The 22,044-nt window shown below is 45.5% G+C and overlaps 1 protein-coding gene across 2 annotated transcripts in view; it reads left to right on the top strand.

Annotated features, from left to right (window-relative positions):
- Positions 1 to 22,044, top strand: part of LOC309561568 (D-threitol dehydrogenase-like) — a 117,587-nt gene that overhangs the window by 76,353 nt on the left and 19,190 nt on the right. For both annotated transcript variants that reach the window (XM_082265548.1, XM_082265549.1), the window contains one exon: positions 10,256 to 10,373. In XM_082265548.1, the coding sequence (XP_082121674.1) occupies positions 10,256 to 10,373 (118 nt within the window). The remainder of the gene's footprint in view (positions 1 to 10,255; positions 10,374 to 22,044) is intronic.

The following is a 22,044-nucleotide window of genomic DNA, read 5'->3' as shown; positions in this document are numbered from 1 at the left end:
CTCTGTACACTGCCCTACATACTACTGACCTCTGTACACTGCTTTACATACTACTGATCTCTGTACACTGCCCTACATACTACTGATCTCTGTACACTGCCCTACATACTACTGATCTCTGTACACTGCTCTACATACTACTGACCTTTGTATACTGCCTTACCAACTACTGACCTCTGTTTACTGCCCTACCTACTACTGACCTTTGTATACTGCCTTACCAACTACTGACCTCTGTATACTTCCCTACTAACTACTGACCTCTGTATATTGCCCTACCATCTACTGACCTCTGGGGACTTGCTAGCTATCTAAAAAAATGTATAAATAAAAAAAAGGCTGCAGCACCCCGGTGAACTGTCTTCGATGTTGTCATGGTAGATCTTCACCTTTGAAAGGCTGCCTACCCCTGCTATAGGGGCATGCTCACATGGTTTAGTTACTGCAATTTTGTCAACCAGATCTTAGTGAAATGCAATGTTCAAAGGGAAGCATGTCATTTGTACTCATTAAAGGTGATCTGTCAGGAAAGAGATAGGGTTAATACCAATCCAGATCCTCTCCTTACTCTGGTATTGCCGGCATTCAAAACACCTGGGGGACCTTGAAAGGGAAGCCAGTGTGTTTCTCTGATTTCTGTACTAGTCATTCCGGTATGACCAGTACATACTGGTCATACTGGTCATACCTGGTCATACCTGGCTGCCACACACTTAGACTCAGTTTACACTCGCTGTTTTGGGGGCAACAACCACATAACACATGCAGTTGGGTCACATTTTTAACCTTTCCCCAAGCTTCAAAGGCAGTCGTGGTGGCCCAGTGGGGTATACTTGAACTTTTGCCATCTGCTGGATGTTACCCGGCATTATCACTCAAATCTCTGCCGAGCGCACCTTCCCCAATTAGTGGACTTTAAACAGAGGCCACAGCCTTTAAAGCAGTTGTAAAGTCTTATTTTTTTATTTTGCTAAAATAAAAATAACTTATACTTACCTGCTCTGTGCAAGGGTATTGCACAGAGTGGCCCTGAACCTCAACTTTTGGGGTCCCCGCTGGTGTTTTCCCCTCCTCTCCTTCTGTGTTTGCCCCCATAAGAAACCACTTGCTATGGAGGCAGAAGCGCAGGCTCGCTCCAGAGCCGGGCTTTGTGCATTCATAGATGCACATGGCCCCACCCCCCACTCCCTTCTCACAGGATTTGACTGACAGCAGCAGGAGCCAATGGCTCCTGTTGCTCTCGGGCCAAGCCTGTGAAGGAGGGGAGATTGCTGCAGAAGAGCACAGTGCTGGGCCGATACAGGACTCAGGTAAGTATATAGCAAGGTGCAGGGCAGCCATTAGAGATTTTTGAGCCCCATACACAGTTTTAGGCCCACCCCCCTCCCCCCCCCGGCCTGCCCACCAACATTCCCAGGGTCTGCCCATTGGCCGTCCCTCCCAATCCACCCACTGGCCATCCTACTGAGTCCTTCAGTGCACCCACTGTTATTTTAACACTCCTACAACTTATAATGTGAAAATGAAAAGTGTATACCAAGTCATCAGTGCTTTCAAGATTTAACAGTAATGAATTATACAGTATATTGGCCACCAAAACCAGGTAGACTCTTCTGAGCATGACCCTACACTAACACTAACTGCACTACCTTTTCAAAGCCCCCCCCCCCACAATCTACCCTCCCCTAGCAGATCTAAGAAAACAAAAAAAAAAACACCAAATATATAAATAAAAGCAAATATACTGTATTTAGCAAAGATATAGCCCAATCCAGCAAAGATACATCCCCATATATTCAGCAAGGAGATATCCCAGTCCAGCAAAGAGACATCCCCATATATTTATCAAGAAGACATCCTTCTATATTCAGCAAAGAGACACCCCTATATATTCAGCAAAGAGACATCCCAGCCCAGCAAATAGACATCCCAATTCAGCAAAGAGACATCCCCATATATTCATCAAAGGGACATCCCCATATATTCAGCAAACAGACATCCCCATATATTCAGCAAACAGACATCCCCATATATTCAACAAAGAGACATCTCCATATATTCAGCAAAGACACAACCGAATCCAACAAAATGACATCCCCCATATAGCAAAGAGACAGCCCAATCCAGCACCTGTACAAACTCAGTTCCCCCTCACGCCTGTATGCACTCAGCCCCCCCCCCCCCCCAGACCTGTATGCACTCAACCCCCCCCCCACACCTATATGCACTCAGCCCCAATCCCCACCTGTACACACTCAGCCCCCCTCCAAACCTGTACACACTCAGCCCCCCCACACCTGTATACACCCAGCCCCCCTCACACCTGTACACACTCAGCCCCCTCACACCTGTACACACTCAGCCCCCCCACACCTGTACACACTCAGCCCCCCCACACCTGTACGCACTCAGCCCCCCTCCACAACTGTACACACTCAGCCCCCCCCACACCTGTATGCACTCAGCCCCCCTCCACATCTGTACACATTCAGCCCCCCCACACCTGTACACACTCAGCCCCCCTCACACCTGTATGCACTCAGCCCCCTCACACCTGTACACACTCAGCCCCCTTACACCTGTATACACTTAGCCTCCTCACACCTGCACACTCAGCCCCCCCCCCACACCTGTACGCACTCAGCCCTCCCCGTACCTGTACGCACTCAGCCCCCCTCCACATCTGTACACATTCAGCCCCCCCACACCTGTAGGCACTCAGCCCCCTCACACCTGTATGCACTCAGCCCCCTCACATCTGTACATACTCAGCCCCCTCACACCTTCACACACTCAGCCCCCTTCACACCTGTATGCACTCAGCCCCCCTCACACCTGTATGCACTCAGCCCCTCTCACACCTGTACACACTCAGCCCCCCTTCACACCTGTACGCACTCAGCCCCCCCACACCTGTACGCACTCAGTCCCCCTCACACCTGTACACACTCAGCCCTCTCACACCTGTACGCACTCAGCCCCCCTACACCTGTACACACTCAGCCCCCCTCACACCTGTACACACTCAGCCCCCCCTCACACCTGTACACACTCAGCCCCCCCCCCCCACTCTGGTACACACTCAGCCCCCCCCCACCTGTACACACTCAGCCCTCCTCACACCTGTACACACCTCAGCTTTAAAGATTGAAAAAGATCCTGTGTACTGTAATTAGCTTAAGTGACATTGGGTTGGATTCAACTTCTGTGTCTTACAGAAGAGTTAAACTGCCTGTGGAGGGTGCCAAGTCAGCAGGTGACCATACTGTCTGGACAGACTGGGTCGAAGGAAGTATGGCAATGCATAAAGCCGCAATTGAAACAGAACACTGCTGATTTTGCTATTGTCATTTACTCTGACCATCTGTCTGAGGACTTACACTGGTTTAGCATTTGTCCTTTGTGTTGTCCCTGGCAACACAGAGCGGTCTACTGACACTTGACTTTACCTATTACCTTCACTTTCTAAAGATATAATGGAAGGGGTAGTAATGTTGTTCATTTTAGTGTATTAGATGAAACTGAGTAGCCGCATGTCTTATACTCCTTTATGAGGGCAAGAGCTTTCTGATTGTGCAAACAGTTTATCTCTACCGAGAAATGGAATTAACTGTGTTCCTCTTTATCTGCGCCGCGCCTGCCGGACGACCCGGCAACCTCTATCTATGTCTAATGTGAATGCTGTGACCTGACCTTCCTCTGGAACACTAATGAAAATCGTGTGCCTCTCTTCTTTGTGATCATTGAGGCTGACAGAACAAAAAACTACAAAAAATGTCCAAATCTTCACCGTTGGCAGGGTCTGCGCTTGTTTAGATGTTTCAATCAGGAAGAGGGGCCGTGTGGCTGTAGATATGCATATACTTTTAAGGCTCGGTCCACATTGGTGTGATGTAATACATTGCATGCGATTCGCACCGCTCTGCTGTGCGATGCAAATTCAGCCATACAAATTGTATTGCTGAATTCGCATCGCATTCAGACCAAAGTTGTGCAGGACCCTTTTTTTGGTCCGCACCAGAATCGGATCGGATGGCTGTTGATATGCGAACTGATCTGGGGGTGTCATTACACATTACAATCTAGATACTTATGATAAAGAAAAGTGCAGCGCTAATATTGAAAGTCCATCAATTAGATCAAAATATACTCGGAGAGGCAAGTGCAAGAGCTTGTCTAGTTGAAAGTCTAGAGAAAGCCGCCACCAACACCAAACACACTGCCTCTTAAAGAGGTTGTAAACTCGTTCAGAAAATTTTTTTTTTTTTTACAACCTGCAAGAGAAAGACATAATGAGCTAGTATGCATCGCATACTAGCTCATTATGAAATACTTACCTTAGAACGAGCCCCCGCCGTGCCGCTCTCTTACCTGTATGATGGGCGACATGTTCAGTCGCCCGTCTTCCGGGATCGCGGCATCCGGCCATCTGATTGGCCGGAGCCGCGGTGACGTCACTCCCGCACACGCGCGCGGGAGCCGACGGTCACGGCACGGGGCTCTGAAGGAACGGCACGATCAGCCGTTCCTTCAGAGCGCATGCGCCAGTGACGTCACTGGCTGCATTAAAGGTAAATATCTCCTAAACCGTACATGTTTAGGAGATATTTACAGTACCTATAGGTAAGCCTTATCATAGGCTTACCTATAGGTACAACTTCCTGAGGAGGGTTTACTTCCTCTTTAACCTAAGAGGTGGACCCCCTGCATAGAAGGTCAAACAAGCATGGCAATATTCTTAGTAGTTGAGACACATGGACCACTCATTCCCCAGGGATCCTCAGTATATTACACAGTATCCTCTTCAATCGTCTCCAGAATTCACATTGCACATAAACGTCTGTCTGACAGAAGATCCGCCTGCTTTGTTTACATAAGCAGGCAGGTCTTCTCTCGGTTTCTCGGACGATCGCGGGAGGGCAGCGGCAATCACCGCCGCTCCTCCCGCGACCCGCCCAGACACAGCGGGAGCGTGGCTCCAGCCGCGCGCGCCCGCCGCTGAAACCACATGCACTTAGTCACGTAGTACTATGTGACTGGACGCAGCCGAGCCGCCCTGCCGCAGTAAAAAGGCGGTGGGCGGTCGGCAAGTGGTTGATGCATTCTATGCATTAAGATAAAAAGCCTTCTGTTTGCAGCAACCCCCCTAATACTTACCTGAGCCCCATTTAGACTCAGCAATGTTGTAGGAGCTTCTCGGCTGCCCAGGACTCCCCTCCTCATTGGCTGAGACAACAGCACGGCGCCAATCAAAGTCATTCAGCCAATGAGGAGAGAGAGAGGGGGTAGGGCTCACTGCAGATCGTGTCTGAATGGACACAGGGAGCTGTGGCTCAGCTCGGGTGCCCCCATAGCAAGCTGCTTGGTGTGGGGGCACTCAGCAGGAGGGAGGGGCCAGGAGTGACAAAGAGGGACCCAAGAAGAGGAGGATGCAGGCTGCTCTGTGCAAAACCAACTGCACAGAGGAGGGAACTATAACATCTTTGTTATTTTACCTAAAAAAAAAAAAAATCGAGACCTTAGTATCCCTTTAAAGTGATTGTAAACGATTACCTTGTAAAACAACATATGCAGTTTAAAATAGAAATTAAAGGCAAAACATGTTTGTATAGATATAAAAATACTTTATACTGTAAATACTATTTTTCTCTTTTTTCCTCACATTCCCTCTGTTCTCAGCTGCATAAGAGCTGGGGGAGAAGAAGCAGCAGCACACTGAGCTTCCCAGTGAATGGCTGTGCAGCGGGGGCGTGTCAGGACAAGTATGATCATTGGAGGAGAGCAGGCTAATTTCCCAGCATAGCTAGAGAACTGACTAGGGTGTGTTCTCCTGCTTAGTGTGGTCAGTTTTTAATAGGAAAGCAGAGGGACTGACAGGAACACCAGGGATTTCACATAAAGGAAGCAATACAAAGAGAACAGGAGACTTTCTTACACAAGTACATGATACAGCAGGTACATATCAGGAATATGGAATGTTGGGGTAACAAACGCTTTAAAAAGAGATGAGAGCTCCACCCACTGGGTGAATAGAAGACTACATGGCATTAATATGCAATATTTCCTATTTATCTTTTAACCTTTATTTTTTAGTCCTGACCATGCTAAAATAAAGAAAATACATATACAACCTCTAAAGATTTCCTTTAACTGTTCTGTGAGCTGTCTGCACACTTCTTCAGAGGCTTAGCCCTTAACCGGTTGCCGACTGCGCACAGTATATTTACTGCGGCAGTCGGCCCCGGCCAGGCAGAGTGACGTAGGTCTACGTCGCTCGCCTGTCACTCCTTCTAGAGCCAATAGTGGGGGGCGCGCGCCCGCCTCGGCTCGTTCACGGAGGAGTGCGGGAGTCTGACTGGCGGACCCGATGTCCGCCGGTCACACTACGATCGCCGGTACAGCGGGAGAAAGACAGAGCGGCTTATGTAAACAAGCCGCCTGTCAGTTCTCCCTGTGTAAAAGTGAAGATCAGACAGTTCTACTATGTAGAACTGTTGATCTTTGTTTTTACACTAGTAGCCATGTCCCTGCACAGTTAGAATCACGCCCCTAGGACACACTTAACCCCTCCCTGTCCAATACTGTTAACCCCTTCCCTGCCAGTGTCATTTTTGCAGTAACAGTGCATATATATAGCACTGATTACTGCAGTAATGTCACTGGTACCCCCAAAAGTGTCAAAAATGTCAGTCAAGGGTCCGATCTGTCCGCCGCAATGTCGCAGTACCGCAAAAAAAATCGCAGATTGCCGCCATTACTCGTTAAAAAAAAAAACACCAAAAATGACAAAAATCTTTCCCTTTGTTAGTAAACGCGATAACTTTTGCGCAAACCAATCAAAATACGCTTTTTGCGATTTTTTTTTTACCAAACATAGGTAGCGTAAAAGAAATTGGCCGAAAATTTTAAAAAATTTTGATTTTTACATTTTTTTTGGGGGGAATTTCATATAAAAAAAAGTGAAAAATATTGTTGTTTTTGCAAAAATTACGCTCTTTTTTAGTTTATAGCGCGTGATCAAAAAATCGCACAGGTGATCAAATACCACCAAAAGAAAGCTCTGTTTGTGGGAAAAAAAGGACGTGAAATTCGTTTAGGTTGCACGACCGCGCAATTGTCCGTTAAAGTCACGCAGTAAAAAATCGCAAAAAAACCCCTGGTCTTTTAGCAGGAAAATCCTCCGGTGGTAAAGTGGTTAAACAGACGTTCACTAGAATAGCTTCAATGAGACAGTGAAATACCGAATACCTTTTCTGAAAGCGCTACGAGGAGTTCATGACAACTCTTTTATAATAAAATATGCATTTAGCTGCTCATTGCCACAGGGAAAAACTAAAAGGAAAAATTCACTACAGAATCTTCCCAAAAAACGTGCAATTTGTCAAGTGTCTTGTTGCTGTTAAAACTGCAGATTATTACTGAAACTCTTCTAAATTAGTATTGGAACTCCTCCATTTTTTATTTTATATTGGTACAAAAATATTATCCCAACCCTCAATTTCTAACTTAACTATGGCTTGCAACCTAACCTGTTAACTTTGCAGGTTCATTTTATTCACTCAATAACAAAAGTCAAACTGTTAACCCTCAGCTGGGGAAATTGAGAGTTTTAAATTTTACAAAGTTTTGGAGAAAAGTGGGGAAATTTTAGTGAAATTTCACCATTTTAGAAAAATGCATTGAAGTCAGTGGGGAAGGTGAAATTAAGTTAGTGTTATAGTTTTTAAAAACACATTAAAAAGAAAATTAAAATAAAAAAAAAAAACAGTTACGGTTACCTGCTGTGCAATGGTTTTGCACAGAATGGCCCCAAACCTCCTCTTCTGGGGTCCATTGCCAGTGTTATCTGCTCCTTTTCTGTGTCTGTTTCTATGTGGGTAGATGTGCGTGCTTGATCCCAAGCCAGACTGTGTGCATCCAGAGACACACACAGTACAGCTTGGCCGCGCCCCCTCATTCTTTCCTTACAGCATTTGATTAATAGCATTAGAAGCCAATGGCCCACTGCTAAGTAGAGGAAGAAGGGAGAGAAGAGATGCAGTCGTGCATAGACCTGGATCGATTGAGGTCTCAGGCAAGTATCTAGGGGGGGGGGTATTTGGCACAGCAAATTGTTAATGTTTGTTACCTTAATGCAGGGGGAAAAACATTTCAGCTTTAGAACCACTTTACGTTTTCAAAGGTGCAATGGGCTTTAAGTATAAGTTACAGAAGCCCCTTTTAACTACCCTTGGGCCAAAAAGTAGCTCCTTCATTTTTTTTTTTTTTTATTACTGAAAGAAAACAGACAGGCAGACAAAAGCAAAATATTTTTAAGCATCTGCACGAATAAAAATTAAACTGTTGGCCTTCTTTTTTTCCCCCTTTTTTGGGACCTGCAAAGTAAAGCCATAATGTGCTAGTATGCATTGCATACTAGCACATTATGTTAAACTTACCTTAAAACAAAGCCCTCCTGCGCCGAGAAGTTAGCACTGCAGGGGCTGCCATCTTCACCCGTCTTGCTCCCGGGCAATAGCCCCCTGGACCTCTCTGATGCCCTGTAAAAAGGCTGCACCGCTCCTGCCACAGACATGCCCAAAGGCTTCCTGGTTAAGAGGAGTAAAAAGTCCTCGCTGGTGTCCTACTGAGTGTGGGATGAGGACAGAGCACAGGTTCCCCCCCCCCCCCGCCCCCCCAGCATGGATGGTGTTTGTTGTGTCCGAGCAGGGTCTGCCTCCGTGCCCCACTGGAGGCTCTCCTCCCCCGGCCAGCCACAACTGAGCTGCCCTGGCTCCCCCTGCAGCCCCCCTCCTGCCACTCCCTGCCAGCCAGTTTGTGAACCCCAGGTTGGTACAGCAGAGAGTACCTGGAGAGGAGCTTCAGCCTGGTATGGAAGTCAGGAGGAGGCAGGGAAGAGGGAGACCAGAAGGGTGCCCAAGTCGATCCACCAAGGGCCTCTGGGTTGTACTTGCCCCCTGGGCCAAAAGTTGCTATGGAGCAGAGTTAAAGTGGAACCTTAACAGCCTGCAATGGAGTTCTTTGGTCACTGGTCTGGAACATGGGTGGACTGGGCAGGGGGCAATTGCCCCCTGGACCTTTCTGATGCCCTATAAAAAGGCTGCACTGCTCCTGCCACAGACGTGCCCAAAGGCTTCCTGGTTAAGAGGAGTCAAAAGTCCTCGGCGGTGTCCTACTGAGTGTGGAACAAGGACAGAGTGCAGGTCACCCCAAGCATGGATGATGTATATTGTGCCTGAGTAGAGGCCACCTCCGTGCCCCGCCAGAGGCTCCCCTCCCCCGGCCAGCCAGTTTAGAACTGCCCTGGCTCCCCCTTGCAACCCCCCCCAACCACTCCCTGCCAGCCAGTTAAGGAACCCCAGTTTGGTGCAGCAGTGAGTACCTGGAGCTGAGCTTCAGCCTGGGAAGGGGGTCAGGAGGAGGCAGGGAAGAGGGAGACCGGAAGGGTGCCCAAGTCGATGGACCAAGGGCCTCTGGGTTGTACTTGCCCCCGGCCAAAAGTTTCCAGTCAGCCCCTGGTCTGTAAATGTAATGTTCCTGTGGATGAGAGATGGGGACGTGGCACTGTTTCAATTCATAGGGCTTTCTGTACACAGTAGCCACAGTCATTCCCCTACTCTGCATGGGCTGTCCATAGATTTCAAAAACAAAACATTGGAATTAGCAGGTATTATTCCCCATATAACTGAGCACCAAAAATATGATTTTACCTCCATGGAGCGGAGTTAAAGTGGAACCTTAACATCCTGCAATGGAGTTCTTTGTGCACTGCTATGTCTGATGCAGCCAATGGCTTACTGGTTTAACGCTGCCCAAACCTATTCCTGGCATGGGACAGATGCCAGTAATGAAACTGCGGTGATTTCTGTACCACTTTAATCTTTGAAATTTACCAGGGCTCTCGGCAACCTACCATCAATTGACTTTGCTCTGTTTAACCCCCCTTCTCATGCTTCTGTACGTGCAAAGATGACATGAGTATAGAGAGGGCAGTGAATGATCCACTAATTCAAAATCTCTGATATTGGACCATTTAGAAGATGAAGGTCTCAGAAACCATTAACTAGCATGGCAGCCAGGTGCAAAAGGTAAAGGCAGCAAGAAAAGTAGATACACTCAGGTTGGGTCCCAATGTCAGTTTGAGAAACCAAAATATTCCTTTGCAACTACAGCATATTTTATATGATAAGGGAACGATTGAATCATGTAAAATATTGGACAATGTTATAAGGTCTTGTGCTGTCTTTTTTTGCAGTGCCTCACCCCCAGAAGCAGTTAGCCTATAACACCTCGAAAGCCGGTGTGGTGAAATTAACACAGACGCTGGGAACAGAATGGATTGACAGAGGAGTGAGGGTCAACTGCATCTCTCCGTAAGTGCCTGTCACAGTAACGCGTTCTTCTGTGCTACTTTCACTATTATATAAATTACAGTTTTTCATATTCTGAAACGCGCAAAGTGACTGTAAAATGACACATTTGCAGCCTGAAAGCTTAAAGGCTGAACTCCAGGCGAACAGCTAAAGCCACGGATGAAATATAGGAGTGAACAAGATAGTCAAGGTCTCTTTTCAACTTCAAGAAGATAGGAGATGTATAGGAGTCAGGTGGTGCATTAGAAGTTTATATAAAAGGAATATCAAGCATCGTGGTGTTCAAGTGTCCAACCCAGGGCCAGGACAAGAGGTTGGCAGGAGGGGCGGCTGTCCTGGGCGTAATGGTTTATTGCAGGGATGGGGGCACCCTGACCCAGCACTGGTCCAACCAAAGTTGTTCATAAGGTGACGGGTAAGTGTTGGGTGTCCAACTGCTAGGAAGTATTTTGGCAGAGTTGTATAAAGTACTCGAAACCCATACTTAAGTAAAAGTACAAGTGCTCGATCAAAAAGTGACTTGAGTAGAAGTACTAAAGTATTCAACATTTTTTGTACTTAAGTATTGCAAGTAGTTTTGTTTTTTAATTTTGCTACTCAAGTACTGAAAGTAAAAGTACCAGTAGTTTTGAAAAAAAAATTGCTACTCAAGTACTGAAAGTAAAAGTACAAGTACTGTGTTATGTAGTTATTAAAGAAAGAAGTCAAAAGCTTGAACATCATATTGTTTTTTATTATTTCAAATGCAGCTTTTATTTATACATACAGTAGCTTTTATTTTCGTATGCGCTGATAATACACATGTTTTGAGCTTCATGAAACCTGCCATCTACTGTTCTGGCAGTGGTAATTTTTATAATTGTAAGGAGTAACTATGCAGCACAAAAAAAAAATATCTGAGTAGAAGTATTGAAATCATTGAAAAAATGTAGTGAAGTAAAAGTGGAAGTAGGAGAAAAAAATTCTACTCTAGGAAAGTACAGATACCGCCTTTCGGTACTTAAGTACAGTAGTGAAGTAGTTCTACTTAGTTACTATACATCTCTGTATTTTGGATAGGAAATGCAGTAATTGAGCAAGTCTTCAGACATCTAATGAAGGACCTATCATTGTTTTTTGTCAGCTGGGATTTTGAGTTTTTGTCTCAAAATTTGTTTTGTGGTAATAAAACAGACAGAAATATTTATCTTCCAAACCCGGGGTGAAAGCAGGGTTCTTGACTACAGGGGTCATGACATGAGTGTATGCCCTGCTGTGTTTTTATGGTCTGAATTATTTCTGGGTAGCCCCCAAAGGAGAGCTCCATTTTACATAAACAGCCTCAAGAGAGCCTTTGCCCTCGGTAAGATTTACCCTCCTTCATGACCAGGCCTTTTTTTGCGATACGGCACTGTGTTACTTTAACTGACAAGTGTTGTGTATTTGATCACCTCTGCGGTTTTTTATTTTTTTGTGCTATAAACAAAAATAGACAGACAATTTTGAAAAAAAAGAAAAAAATATATATTTTCTTAATTTCTGCTATAAAACATATCCAATAAAGAAGTGGAGAAAATCCAATTTCTTCATACATTAGGCCAATATGTATTCTGCTACTCAATTTTGGTAAAAAATCCCAATAAGTGTATATTGATTGGTTTGCGCAAAAGTTATTGAGTCTACAAACTTTATTTATTTTTTTTATTTTATTTTTTTTTTTTTACTAGTAATGTCAGTGATCAGTGACTTATAATGGAACTGCGATATTACGGCAGAAAAATCAGACACTGACTGACACTTTTGACACTTTTTGAGGACCAATGACACTAATACAGTGATCAGTGCTAAATATATGCACTGTCACTGTACTCATAACACTGGCTGGGAAGGGGATAACATCAGGGGCGATCAAAGATTTAACTGTGTGCCTAGCTGGTGTTTACTGTGGGGGAGGTGCTTGTACTAGGGAAAGGCTCAGGTTGGTGCTCCTGCTTTACAGAGATACAGGATCCATGCCGTCCCTACTGACAGGATGTCAGTCTGCCTTGTTTACATAGGCAGATCGCCGTTCTTCCTCTGTACCAAAGGATCAGCGGGTGCCGGCGGACATCGAGTCCACGTTACCTGCCGACCAGCTCCTACTCTGTATAAATACAGCGGGAGCAGGCTGGCAGTGGAGCACGTGCTCGACCAAGACCCGCAGTTGTGTCACTTTCCCGCTGTATATCTAAGTCGGTTGGCATGTGATTAAATAATTATATTTTCTCTGTTTTACTGAACAAACACATTTTGATATCCTAATATTGCTTAACCACTTGCCATCTGCTCACATTGAGCCTACTGCGGCAAAGTGGTTCGTTATCGTCTGGCGACGTAGACCTACGTCGCCAGACACTCCCCATTCCCGGCGGCGCGCGCGCGCCGCCAGAGGGTCGCGCGCGCCGCCAGGGGGCTCGCGCACGCCGCCGGAGGCTCGCTCCCACTGTATTCAGTCACAGCGGGAGTCGGGCCAGGGGAGGAGCAGCGGCGATCGACGCTGCTCTTCCCCCGATCGTCGGGGAATCGAGTGTGGAGATCCGCCCCCTTGTGTAAACACAAGCGAGCGGATCTCCTAAGTGACAGGCAGGGTCAGATTGCAGGGTTCAGCATAGTTGAACCCTCGATCTGTCCTTGTGTCACACAGTCACCTCCCCCCCCCCACACGTTAGTAAGCACCAGGCATACATTAACCCCTCCCTCTCCAATAAAATTAACCCCTTCCCTGCCAGTGTCATTTTTACAGTAACAGTGCATATATATAGCACTGATTACTGTAGAAATGTCACTGGTACCCCCAAAAGTGTAAAAAATGTCAGTCAAGGGTCCGATCTGTCCGCCGCAATGTCGCAGTCCCGCAAAAAAAATCGCAGATCGCCGCCATTACGCGTTAAAAAAAAAAAAAAATTACAGAAATCTTTCCCTTTGTTAGTAAACGCAATAACTTTTGCGCAAACCAATGAAAATACGCTTATTGTGATTTTTTTTACCAAACATAGGTAGCAGAAAACAAATTGGCCAAAAATTTAAAAAAAATTTGATTTTTACATTTTTTCTGGGGGGAATTTCATATAAAAAAATGTTAAAAATATTATTTTTTCAAAATAAACGCTCTTTTTTTGTTTATAGCGCAAAAAGTAAAAATCGCACAGGTGATCAAATACCACCAAAAGAAAGCTCTGTTGGTGGGAAAAAAGGACGTAAATTTCGTTTGGGTATGGTGTCGCACGACCGCGCAGTTGTCAGTTAAAGTCGCACAGCGCCGAATCGCAAAAAGTGGCCCAGACGTAAGACAGCAAAAGCCTCTAGTGGTAAAGTGGTTAAACATGCTTTTTTAGTTTTTTAATTGCTGTCTGAATCCCTTTTGGGAAAATTCAGACTCTTTATTTGTCCTGGTGACCATCATCCAACAGAAAAAATGATGGAAATTCCAAAACTTTAAATCTTTTGCCAGAAGAAGAGTAGAATGAAGACATCTTCATATTTCTCATCACTTCAGAATTATTTCTTCTTCTTTTCTGTTGTGCTTACAAGATAGAAAGTAGAGGAAAATCTCCCAAATGGGACACAGACAAAAAGAAATAAAACTGACAGGATTTTACCAATTGCCTACTTTCAAAAACTTAAAAAAAAAACAACAACTTCGTACTGCTCACAACTATGTTTCATTTTTAGGGATTTTCCCTGTTTTAAAACTAAGGCCCCTTTCACTCCTATTCGACCTAAAAGTTGTGTGATTTTACCGCGATTTTGCCGTGGTTTTAACTGGAGTTGAAGCAATGCCTATGTCTTTGGTCCAAAGTAGTGCAGGGACTACTTTGAAGTTGTTGCGACTTGAAGTCGCACAGATATGAACGGCACTCATTGGAAATCATGAAATACGACTTGCCATGTGACTTTGCAGTCCCAAGTCACAGGACAAGTCACCCAAGTGTGAAAGGGGCTTTAAACCTCTCTCTTTCTTCCTCAGTTGTCCTTCTACATGGTCGAGTAGACCTATAAAAAATATACTTTTTAACTTTCATCCAAGCTCTGGATTATTGCATTATCTGTTTTATAAATCCAGTATACAAGAAAAGTATTGATGAATAAAAGCACATATGAGTTTAACTAAACATGTTTTGCCTATTGGAAAAGATATTAGGGTAATTGGCGCTGCCAAATAATGAAAAAAATATATAGAGATGTGTCTCATAAATCTAGGTGCATATAGGTGGTCAATATAAAATATCAATGCTGTAAGTAATGGTCCTTATAATATAACCAATGGTCCTAATAATAAGCCACAGTAAGTATTATAGATTTCAATAAATTAACCAACCATTCATCAATTAATATCACTAATAAATACTTAATAAGATACAATAAACAATGTTTTGCCTATTAGTTCTTCATGGTCCATGCAATTGGGATGTGTGGCAGGGGTGTGTCCGTTGACTGCGTACTTTGCCCTAAAAGATGTCCCTCTTTGTCAGTTGGGACTCGGGAGGAAAGAGCTTTACTCTTCCCTTTCCCTTTAAGTGTGCTTCTGCTTAGAGCATACAGCATGTACCACTGCCTAATCTCCAGTCAACTAGTAAATAGGCAAGAATTTCTTAAAGCCTAACTCCAGCTTTCTGTCACTTTAAAATAGTTTGTTTGGGCCAAGCTGGCCCAAACAAACTATTGTCTTCACTAGCAGATGTACCTACGGTGAGTGCTGTAAAAACTGCATGTAGCAGGGGGACTTTCCGTCTGCTGCTGGAACAAAATCGCGTTGGGCGGAGCGCTGCTCAGCCGTTCACAGGAAGTTTTGATATAAGGCTTCCACTGATTGGTTGAGGTGGAGGGATGGGTGGATGACATTACAATCGCCACTTTAGCCAATCCCATGAAGCATTGTACGAATTTAGAAACTACAAAGCTTCCTGTAAGTGCCCATTCACACTACCGCGACTTGTCAGGCGACTGGTCAGCCTGACAAGTCACGTTCCATGCAGTGCTACGGGAACCATTCTAATAGGAGCGACTCAAGTTGCTCCGACTTAGAAAATAGTTCCTGTACTACATCGGAGCGACTTGCATTGACATTCATTATTTGAAGTTCGTGCAAGTCGCGCCGAAGTGGCGGTGCACGCGACTTCACAGGTCGCCCCCGAAGTCGTGCCGCGGTAGTTTGAACCGGCACGAAATGGCTGAACAGAGCTCAGCTCGACACAATTTAGTTCTCGAAACACAGTGCTGAGTTGATGCTACATACAGTATTTGCTGCCTTTACAGTAGGCGCATCTTTTAGAGAAGGTGGACCAAGCTGGTCCAAACAAACTATTTTTAAAGTAACAGAAAGATTGAGCTTTAGGCTTTAAATGGCTTTAAATGATAGACAGCATGTCCAAATGAAGGAACGTGCACTATATTGTCAAAAGTATTGGACGACCTACCTTTACATGCACATGAACTTTAATGGCATCCCAATCTTAGTCCGCAGGGTTCAATATTGAGTTGGCCCACCCTTTACAGCTATAACAGCCTCAAACCTTCTGGGAGGGCAGTCCACAAGGTTTAGAAGTGTGTCTATGCGTATGTTTGACCATTCTTCTAGAAGCGCATTTGTGAGGTCAGGCACTGATGCTAGATTAGAAGGCCTGGCTCACAGTCTCTGCTCTAATTCATCCCAACAGTGTTTTGTCGTATAGAGGTCAGAACTCAGAAGTCGAATGTGCAGGCCGGTCAAGTTCCTCCACCCCAAACTCGCTCATCACGAGGAACTTGACTGGCCTAAAAATACTGCTGACCTTGCATCAACCACAAATTAAAATGAAGGAAAAAACAAAAAAAAAACCAAATGGGTTGATTGCCCAAAGAGCTAGCAATCAGATTTAAACTACAGTTCCCTAACTGACCGTAATCTCTCCATATGCAGTTTGTTAGCTTTTCCTATACTTTCCCTATAGCGGTTTCCAATACATTGAGACTATGGTTGTCCTGTGCTCCAATCTCTTTTATAGTGAGGGTGTTGGATTCTCCAAAAACTCCCTTACTGGCCTTTCTAAATCTGCTGGCCGTAATTCAAAGGCCATGCAGTGCATTATGGTTTTCTCCTGCTTGTATCTGGACACAAAAAAATTAGCGGGGACTGCAAATCTCTATCCGGACTGATTCGCTGTGAACCTATGGTAGCATAGTAGCTGCCAATGTGAACCTCTTCCCTATTTTGGACAAACAGCTATTCCTCCAAGATTGATCAGCCAGGAATTTCTGTCTAGGTTATGATGTGTCTGTAGACATACAACCATTTTGAAATTCAATAACGACCATATTATGCCATTAAGTAGCATCAGAGACTATACTGCACATGTGTCATACACAAGGCCAAGGGACTAATCCAGCCCTCCAGGCTATCTATGTGGCCCTCACACCTCTCCTGCAGCTTCAGCACCTTCCTTTTTTCTGCCCCCTCCTTGTCTCAGCAGTTGGCAGCAGAGAGGAGGACAGAATTCCTCTGCCAGATCTTGTGCTTCTCTGTGCAGCAGGGGAGAGGCTTGTCTCTGCACCCCCCCCCCTTCCCATCTTAGCAGTCAGAAGCAGAGAGGAGGATAGAACGCCTCCTTCAAATCCTGTGCCTCTTTGTGCAGCTGCAGCTCCCCCTCGTCTCTGTCTCCCTGGGTCTCAGCATTCAGCAGACTCTGGCAGCTGACTCCAGCCTTCCTCTGGTCCTCCTCCAGACACTGCACTTTCTGATTCCCAGCTCCACCCCCAGCTTCTTTCCTGCTGCAGCACAAGGTAAGGCAGGTGCCCTGTGATGTAAGGGAGGATGGGGTCTCTTGAATTCTGATTGTGGGGGGCTCTTGACATCTGATATGTGGAGAGGTGGGGGGCTCTGGACATCTAGTCTTACAGATACAACCAGCCCGTTAAAAGGCAACAATAATGCTGATGCGGCCCATGATGAAACTGAGTTTGGCACCCCTACTATATAGGGTCTGCTCTTGAATGCAGAGAACCTTAATAGTCTATTGTTACTTTTAGTGTGCTGTAGTCAGGATGGCATGTGTTCCCCCTCTGTGTGTCTTTGGTGTTTCTATTGGTGGCCTAGGCTTAGCTAGTTCCTTTCTTGTTGTCATCCCTCCCTTAGGCTACCCATGGAAATTGGAGCACAATCAGATGAAGGCATAATTCAATTAGACTTAGGGTCCGTTCACATCTAGGCGTCCCGGATCGATGCAAATTATGGGACTAACTGTTACTTCCAATGGCACCCCAATCATGATTTTGCCATGATTGTTGCCCGACTAATTGTGGTAAACAGAATTGCGGGACGCCTGTCACTCAAAAGAAGTTCCAGAATTTGTGTCAATTCTGGATTGTGGATGGATTCGAATTTGCGTTCATCCGGGACACCTAGATGTGAACGGAGCCTTATGGCGCTTTTCCATGGCATGGAACCGAACGGTTTGGCTCGCTTTTGTGCTTTTCCACTGCTGGCACCGCATGGTACGGTGTAGGAACGGTTCGGTATGGTACGGTACGGCGGCGCTTTTCCACTGCATGGAACCGAACGGTACGGCTCTCAAAAACAGTACCTACTCGATGTGGTTCCAACAGGTACCATAACCGGTACCATATCCCACAATCCTTTGCATGCAGTCACTACTAGCCACTGATTGGTCAGAGAATCCCACCCACCCCGTTGTTATCCCACCCACTTAACTTTAGTGCTACTTTAGTGGAAAAGCAAACCATACAGTACTGTAGCGAACCGTTCCAACACCGTACCATGCGGTACCAGCAGTGGAAAAGCAAACCGGGCCAAGCAGGGCCAGGCAGGGCCGAGTAGAGCCGAGCCGGTACTTGCGGTGGAAAAGTGCAGATCTTCAGAGCACTGCCATCCTTGCAAGCTTGTGCAGAGGGAGAGACATTCAGGCAGATGCTATTGGCACTAGGGGATGAGTAGCAATGGGAAGAGTTTCCAATATTTCTTCTAGGGCTCTTGGCTGGTGGGCCAGTGGGTGGGTAAGATCATGACCAAGAATGGCTGAAGTGATCATTTTGTGGGCTGCATTAGCTCCTTTCAAATTCAGAGCTATAGCCTTTATTGAAGAAAAAAAAAAAAAAAAAGACAAGATTAGGAATCCTAATTACGAAGTTGTGCGTGGCTCCTTATTTCTTCTTCAAAGAAAGGTCTTCGTTTTTCCTTCTCTAAATGAAATTCTGGCTTGGGAAAGACATCGCTAATAGGTTGTTAGCGCAGCACAGTCAATACAGCAGCACATTAGTACGCTGGCAATCGCTGTGGATAACCTGGAAAGGCTTCAAATGAGTCTTGCCTGCGAAGATGCACAGTGGCATTCCTCCAAAGAGAAGAATATACAACCGAGGAATTTCTTCACTCTTACAGCAGCCAAAGATGCCTTTCTTATAATCACTCAGCGAGGGTGCTGAAAGCCTGCAGAGTCGACAATATTTTAACTATATATATATATTTGAAATAAAACAAATTTAGAGAGCATCTATACTGTACCAATAAACAGAATGCAAGGGAGTATAGTGGGGGGAAACACTGTACTTTGACCTTCCAATAATAAATGTTTTACTGTATTTGGCACACAGCATGTTTAATGCCCAACTGAAATCCAACAGGTTTTTTTTCTCTCTTTTATAAGCCTGCACTGCTGAATGTTAGGATTTGTTAACTGATTTTTTTTTTATTTTTTCCAAAAACTTTTTTATTTGGTTTTCATGAAAATGCAACAATAGGTACATAGTCGTGTATACATAGCTTGGTTTTGCAATGAGAATACAATATGCATGATATATAATTTTCAGCAAACAGTAAGGAGTAAAAACATTAGTGAGGGATTTTTAACTGATTTTTAACATCTTAAAGTTACTAAAAGTTACTAAACCCACAACAGTAAAATCAGTCTGTATATGCAGCAAAGCATTCTTGTTCTACGCACTGTGGAACCTAAGGGGTTAATCCTCTGCATTGTGGAAAAAGGCTGTTTGATCCTGTCTTCTCTGATCCTCTCCTTTTTTTAATGTCATCTGCTTATAGAACAGAGCCTTGGATGCATTCTGCACATGCGCAGTTTGGTGTGTATTGCTAGAGAGTTTTTTTTTCTTTCTGGGAGGGTGCTTGTGATCAGCACTGTCCAGACAGAGGGTCAGGGGTCGTGCAGACTCATAGGACAGTCAGAGGAGAATGAAAGCTCCTCCTACAAGCTTTAACCAGTGCTCACAAGACTGCTCTAACTGATGATGAGAAAAGGTATTTAGAAATTTATTTTTACTAAAATAACTGCATTTCCATGTTCTGTGTAGTGTGGTGGGAGACCAGATATAGTGAATAAAGGGTCCTGGGTTTAGTAACACTTTAAAGCCAAACTCACCTTAACTTACCCCATTTCTCCGATCCCTCTGCAGATGACACCCCCCCCCCCCCTCCATTCTCCAGCAGTGTACTGTCCTTTGAAGGCATCATGTCCAATGCAGAGCTTTTGGTCTTGTTATGTAAGAACCTTAGTCCACTGGAGAACTAAGTACTTACTGGTATTCACTGGAGCTCCTAGTGGTGGAGATGGGTTTTGCTGCGTGTAAGTACCAGATCGTAGTTCTCAGAATCGCCTCAACAATGTAGTAAGCAAGTCAGGGTCCAGTAGCAGATAAAGCAAGTAGGGATCAAGCAGAAGTGGGGGTCAGCAAACAATCCAAAGGTCAGAAGCAAGCAATAGCAGGCTGGGATTAAGCAGAAGCGTAGTCGATCAACAAGCTAAAAGTCGGTAACAAGTGGTAGCAGAGATATGGATGACAGCAGGAGTGACAAGAGTGAGATATTTACAGTAATCTGGCAAACAGAAATTGCAAAGACATGGCTTAAATAGGAAGTTCATGGGAAGAGCAAAGGGGTTCAAGGTTCAGCAGAAACAAGGCGCAAGGCAGGATTGTCCAATGGATCAGAAAGGGTACAGTCCAGTCGCTCAGCAAGAAGAGACATCACCAAGCACAGCAGAGGCCGCAGGTTTAGACCTGGGTCCTGGCAAAAATAATTCAGAACTGCTACTTGTGACTATCCTCGTAAAAAGCAACCTCCTCATTGAAGTCCAGTGAAGTCCAGGGTAGCTCTGGTAATATAGATGAACAGCTGAAGGGATCCAAGGATAAAGTTCCATCCCACTGGAACTAAAGTACTTTGGTGGCAATTGGATGGTGCTCCCCCACAGGAGGTTGGGCCAAAAGGAAAGCTATGTGGTATTAGGCTGTGGCCCAGCTGCCTGCACATTGGTTCTGATTGAGAAGGGCTACCCCTGTCCGACCAGTTGTGACCTCCCTGAGTTCTATAGGGAGAGACACAGAGACATGTATCTTCCCTAAGTATGCCTGGCACCCAGTAAGTTGTGGAAAAAGGAGTTAAATGGAACTGCACCTGCACCCAAGCCAGGGGAGTAAATGAGCACTCAATACAACAGATAAGTGAAAGTAAAACTTTGAAAATAGAGGCAATGTCTATGTCACTGAATATCTATTTCTGTGATTTTAAATAAGCTTTAAGGCTCTAGGCTGATCTCTTATCATTGCAACACTAGAACATTAGGTTGCAGGATAGTTGATTTAGACCAGGGGTTGGCAAGCTGCCGATCACGATCAACCAGTCAACCAAGGGGAGCTGACAGGTTGATCGTGACCATGACTCAGCCTCCCCGCAACCTCTGCCGCTTTCCTGTTACTGCAGAGTGGAAAGCGGAAGGCAGGAGCTGGATGGAGGGCGAGGACGGGAGCTGCTCAGTGATTGGTTGGTAGGCAGTCTTAGCAACCAGTCACCAACTTGTTTTATGAACTCCGGCAGCTCCCGCTCCTGCCTTCCACCCAGCACAATGCTGTCTCCTGATCTCCGCTTTTATGAACACACTGGCAGGTAAGTAATGGGGGGGGGGGGGGGGCTTGATGTAAAGAGGGTCAGATGACACTGTTTTGGGAGGTACAGGACACTTCTGGGGGGGAGAGGGGGACAGAGGACACTACAGTAGGGGGGGTAGAGGACACATCATTGGGGGGTACAGGACACTAGAGTGGGGGGAGGGGTGATGTCAAGGGGCGGAGGACAGAGCATTGGGGGATACAGGACTATTGTGGGGGGAGGGAGCTCAGCACACTACGGGGGGGGGGGGGGTGATGTGAAGGGGCAGAGGACACTGTTTTGGGGTGGGGGTACAGGACACTGCTGTAGGGGCAGGGGCCAGAGGACACTGCTATGAAGGGCAGGGGACACTACAGTGGGCAGGTGATGTGATGGGACAGAGGGCACCACATGTGATGCTGTATTTTTATTAGGAGCTCAATCTTTTTTTTTTTTTTTTTATTTAAGGGCGCCTCGTAGTAGATCCTACCCCCTTTTGCTTTCCTCCATGTTATCCAGGTAGATCTCAAACTCTGAAAGGTTGCCTACCCCTGATTTCGACTGACTACACCAGCCTTTCTCAACCTTTTCAACACAGAGGAACCCTTTAAATAACTTTCTGTACCCCGGGAACCTCCCCGGTAAAAATTACTATATCTACAACTCATGATACATGAGTGTGATGGTCAGTGGGAGGAATGCTCCTTACATTGGTGGTCATTAGGAAGAATTCCTCCATTACAGATAGCTAAAAAGATCAATGGTGTCACTGGAAACTTA

The sequence above is a fragment of the Pelophylax lessonae genome (genome assembly GCF_965119305.1).
Source record: "Pelophylax lessonae genome assembly, chromosome: 8".
Taxonomy (NCBI): domain Eukaryota; kingdom Metazoa; phylum Chordata; class Amphibia; order Anura; family Ranidae; genus Pelophylax; species Pelophylax lessonae.
This window is presented reverse-complemented; position numbering and strand designations above follow the sequence as displayed.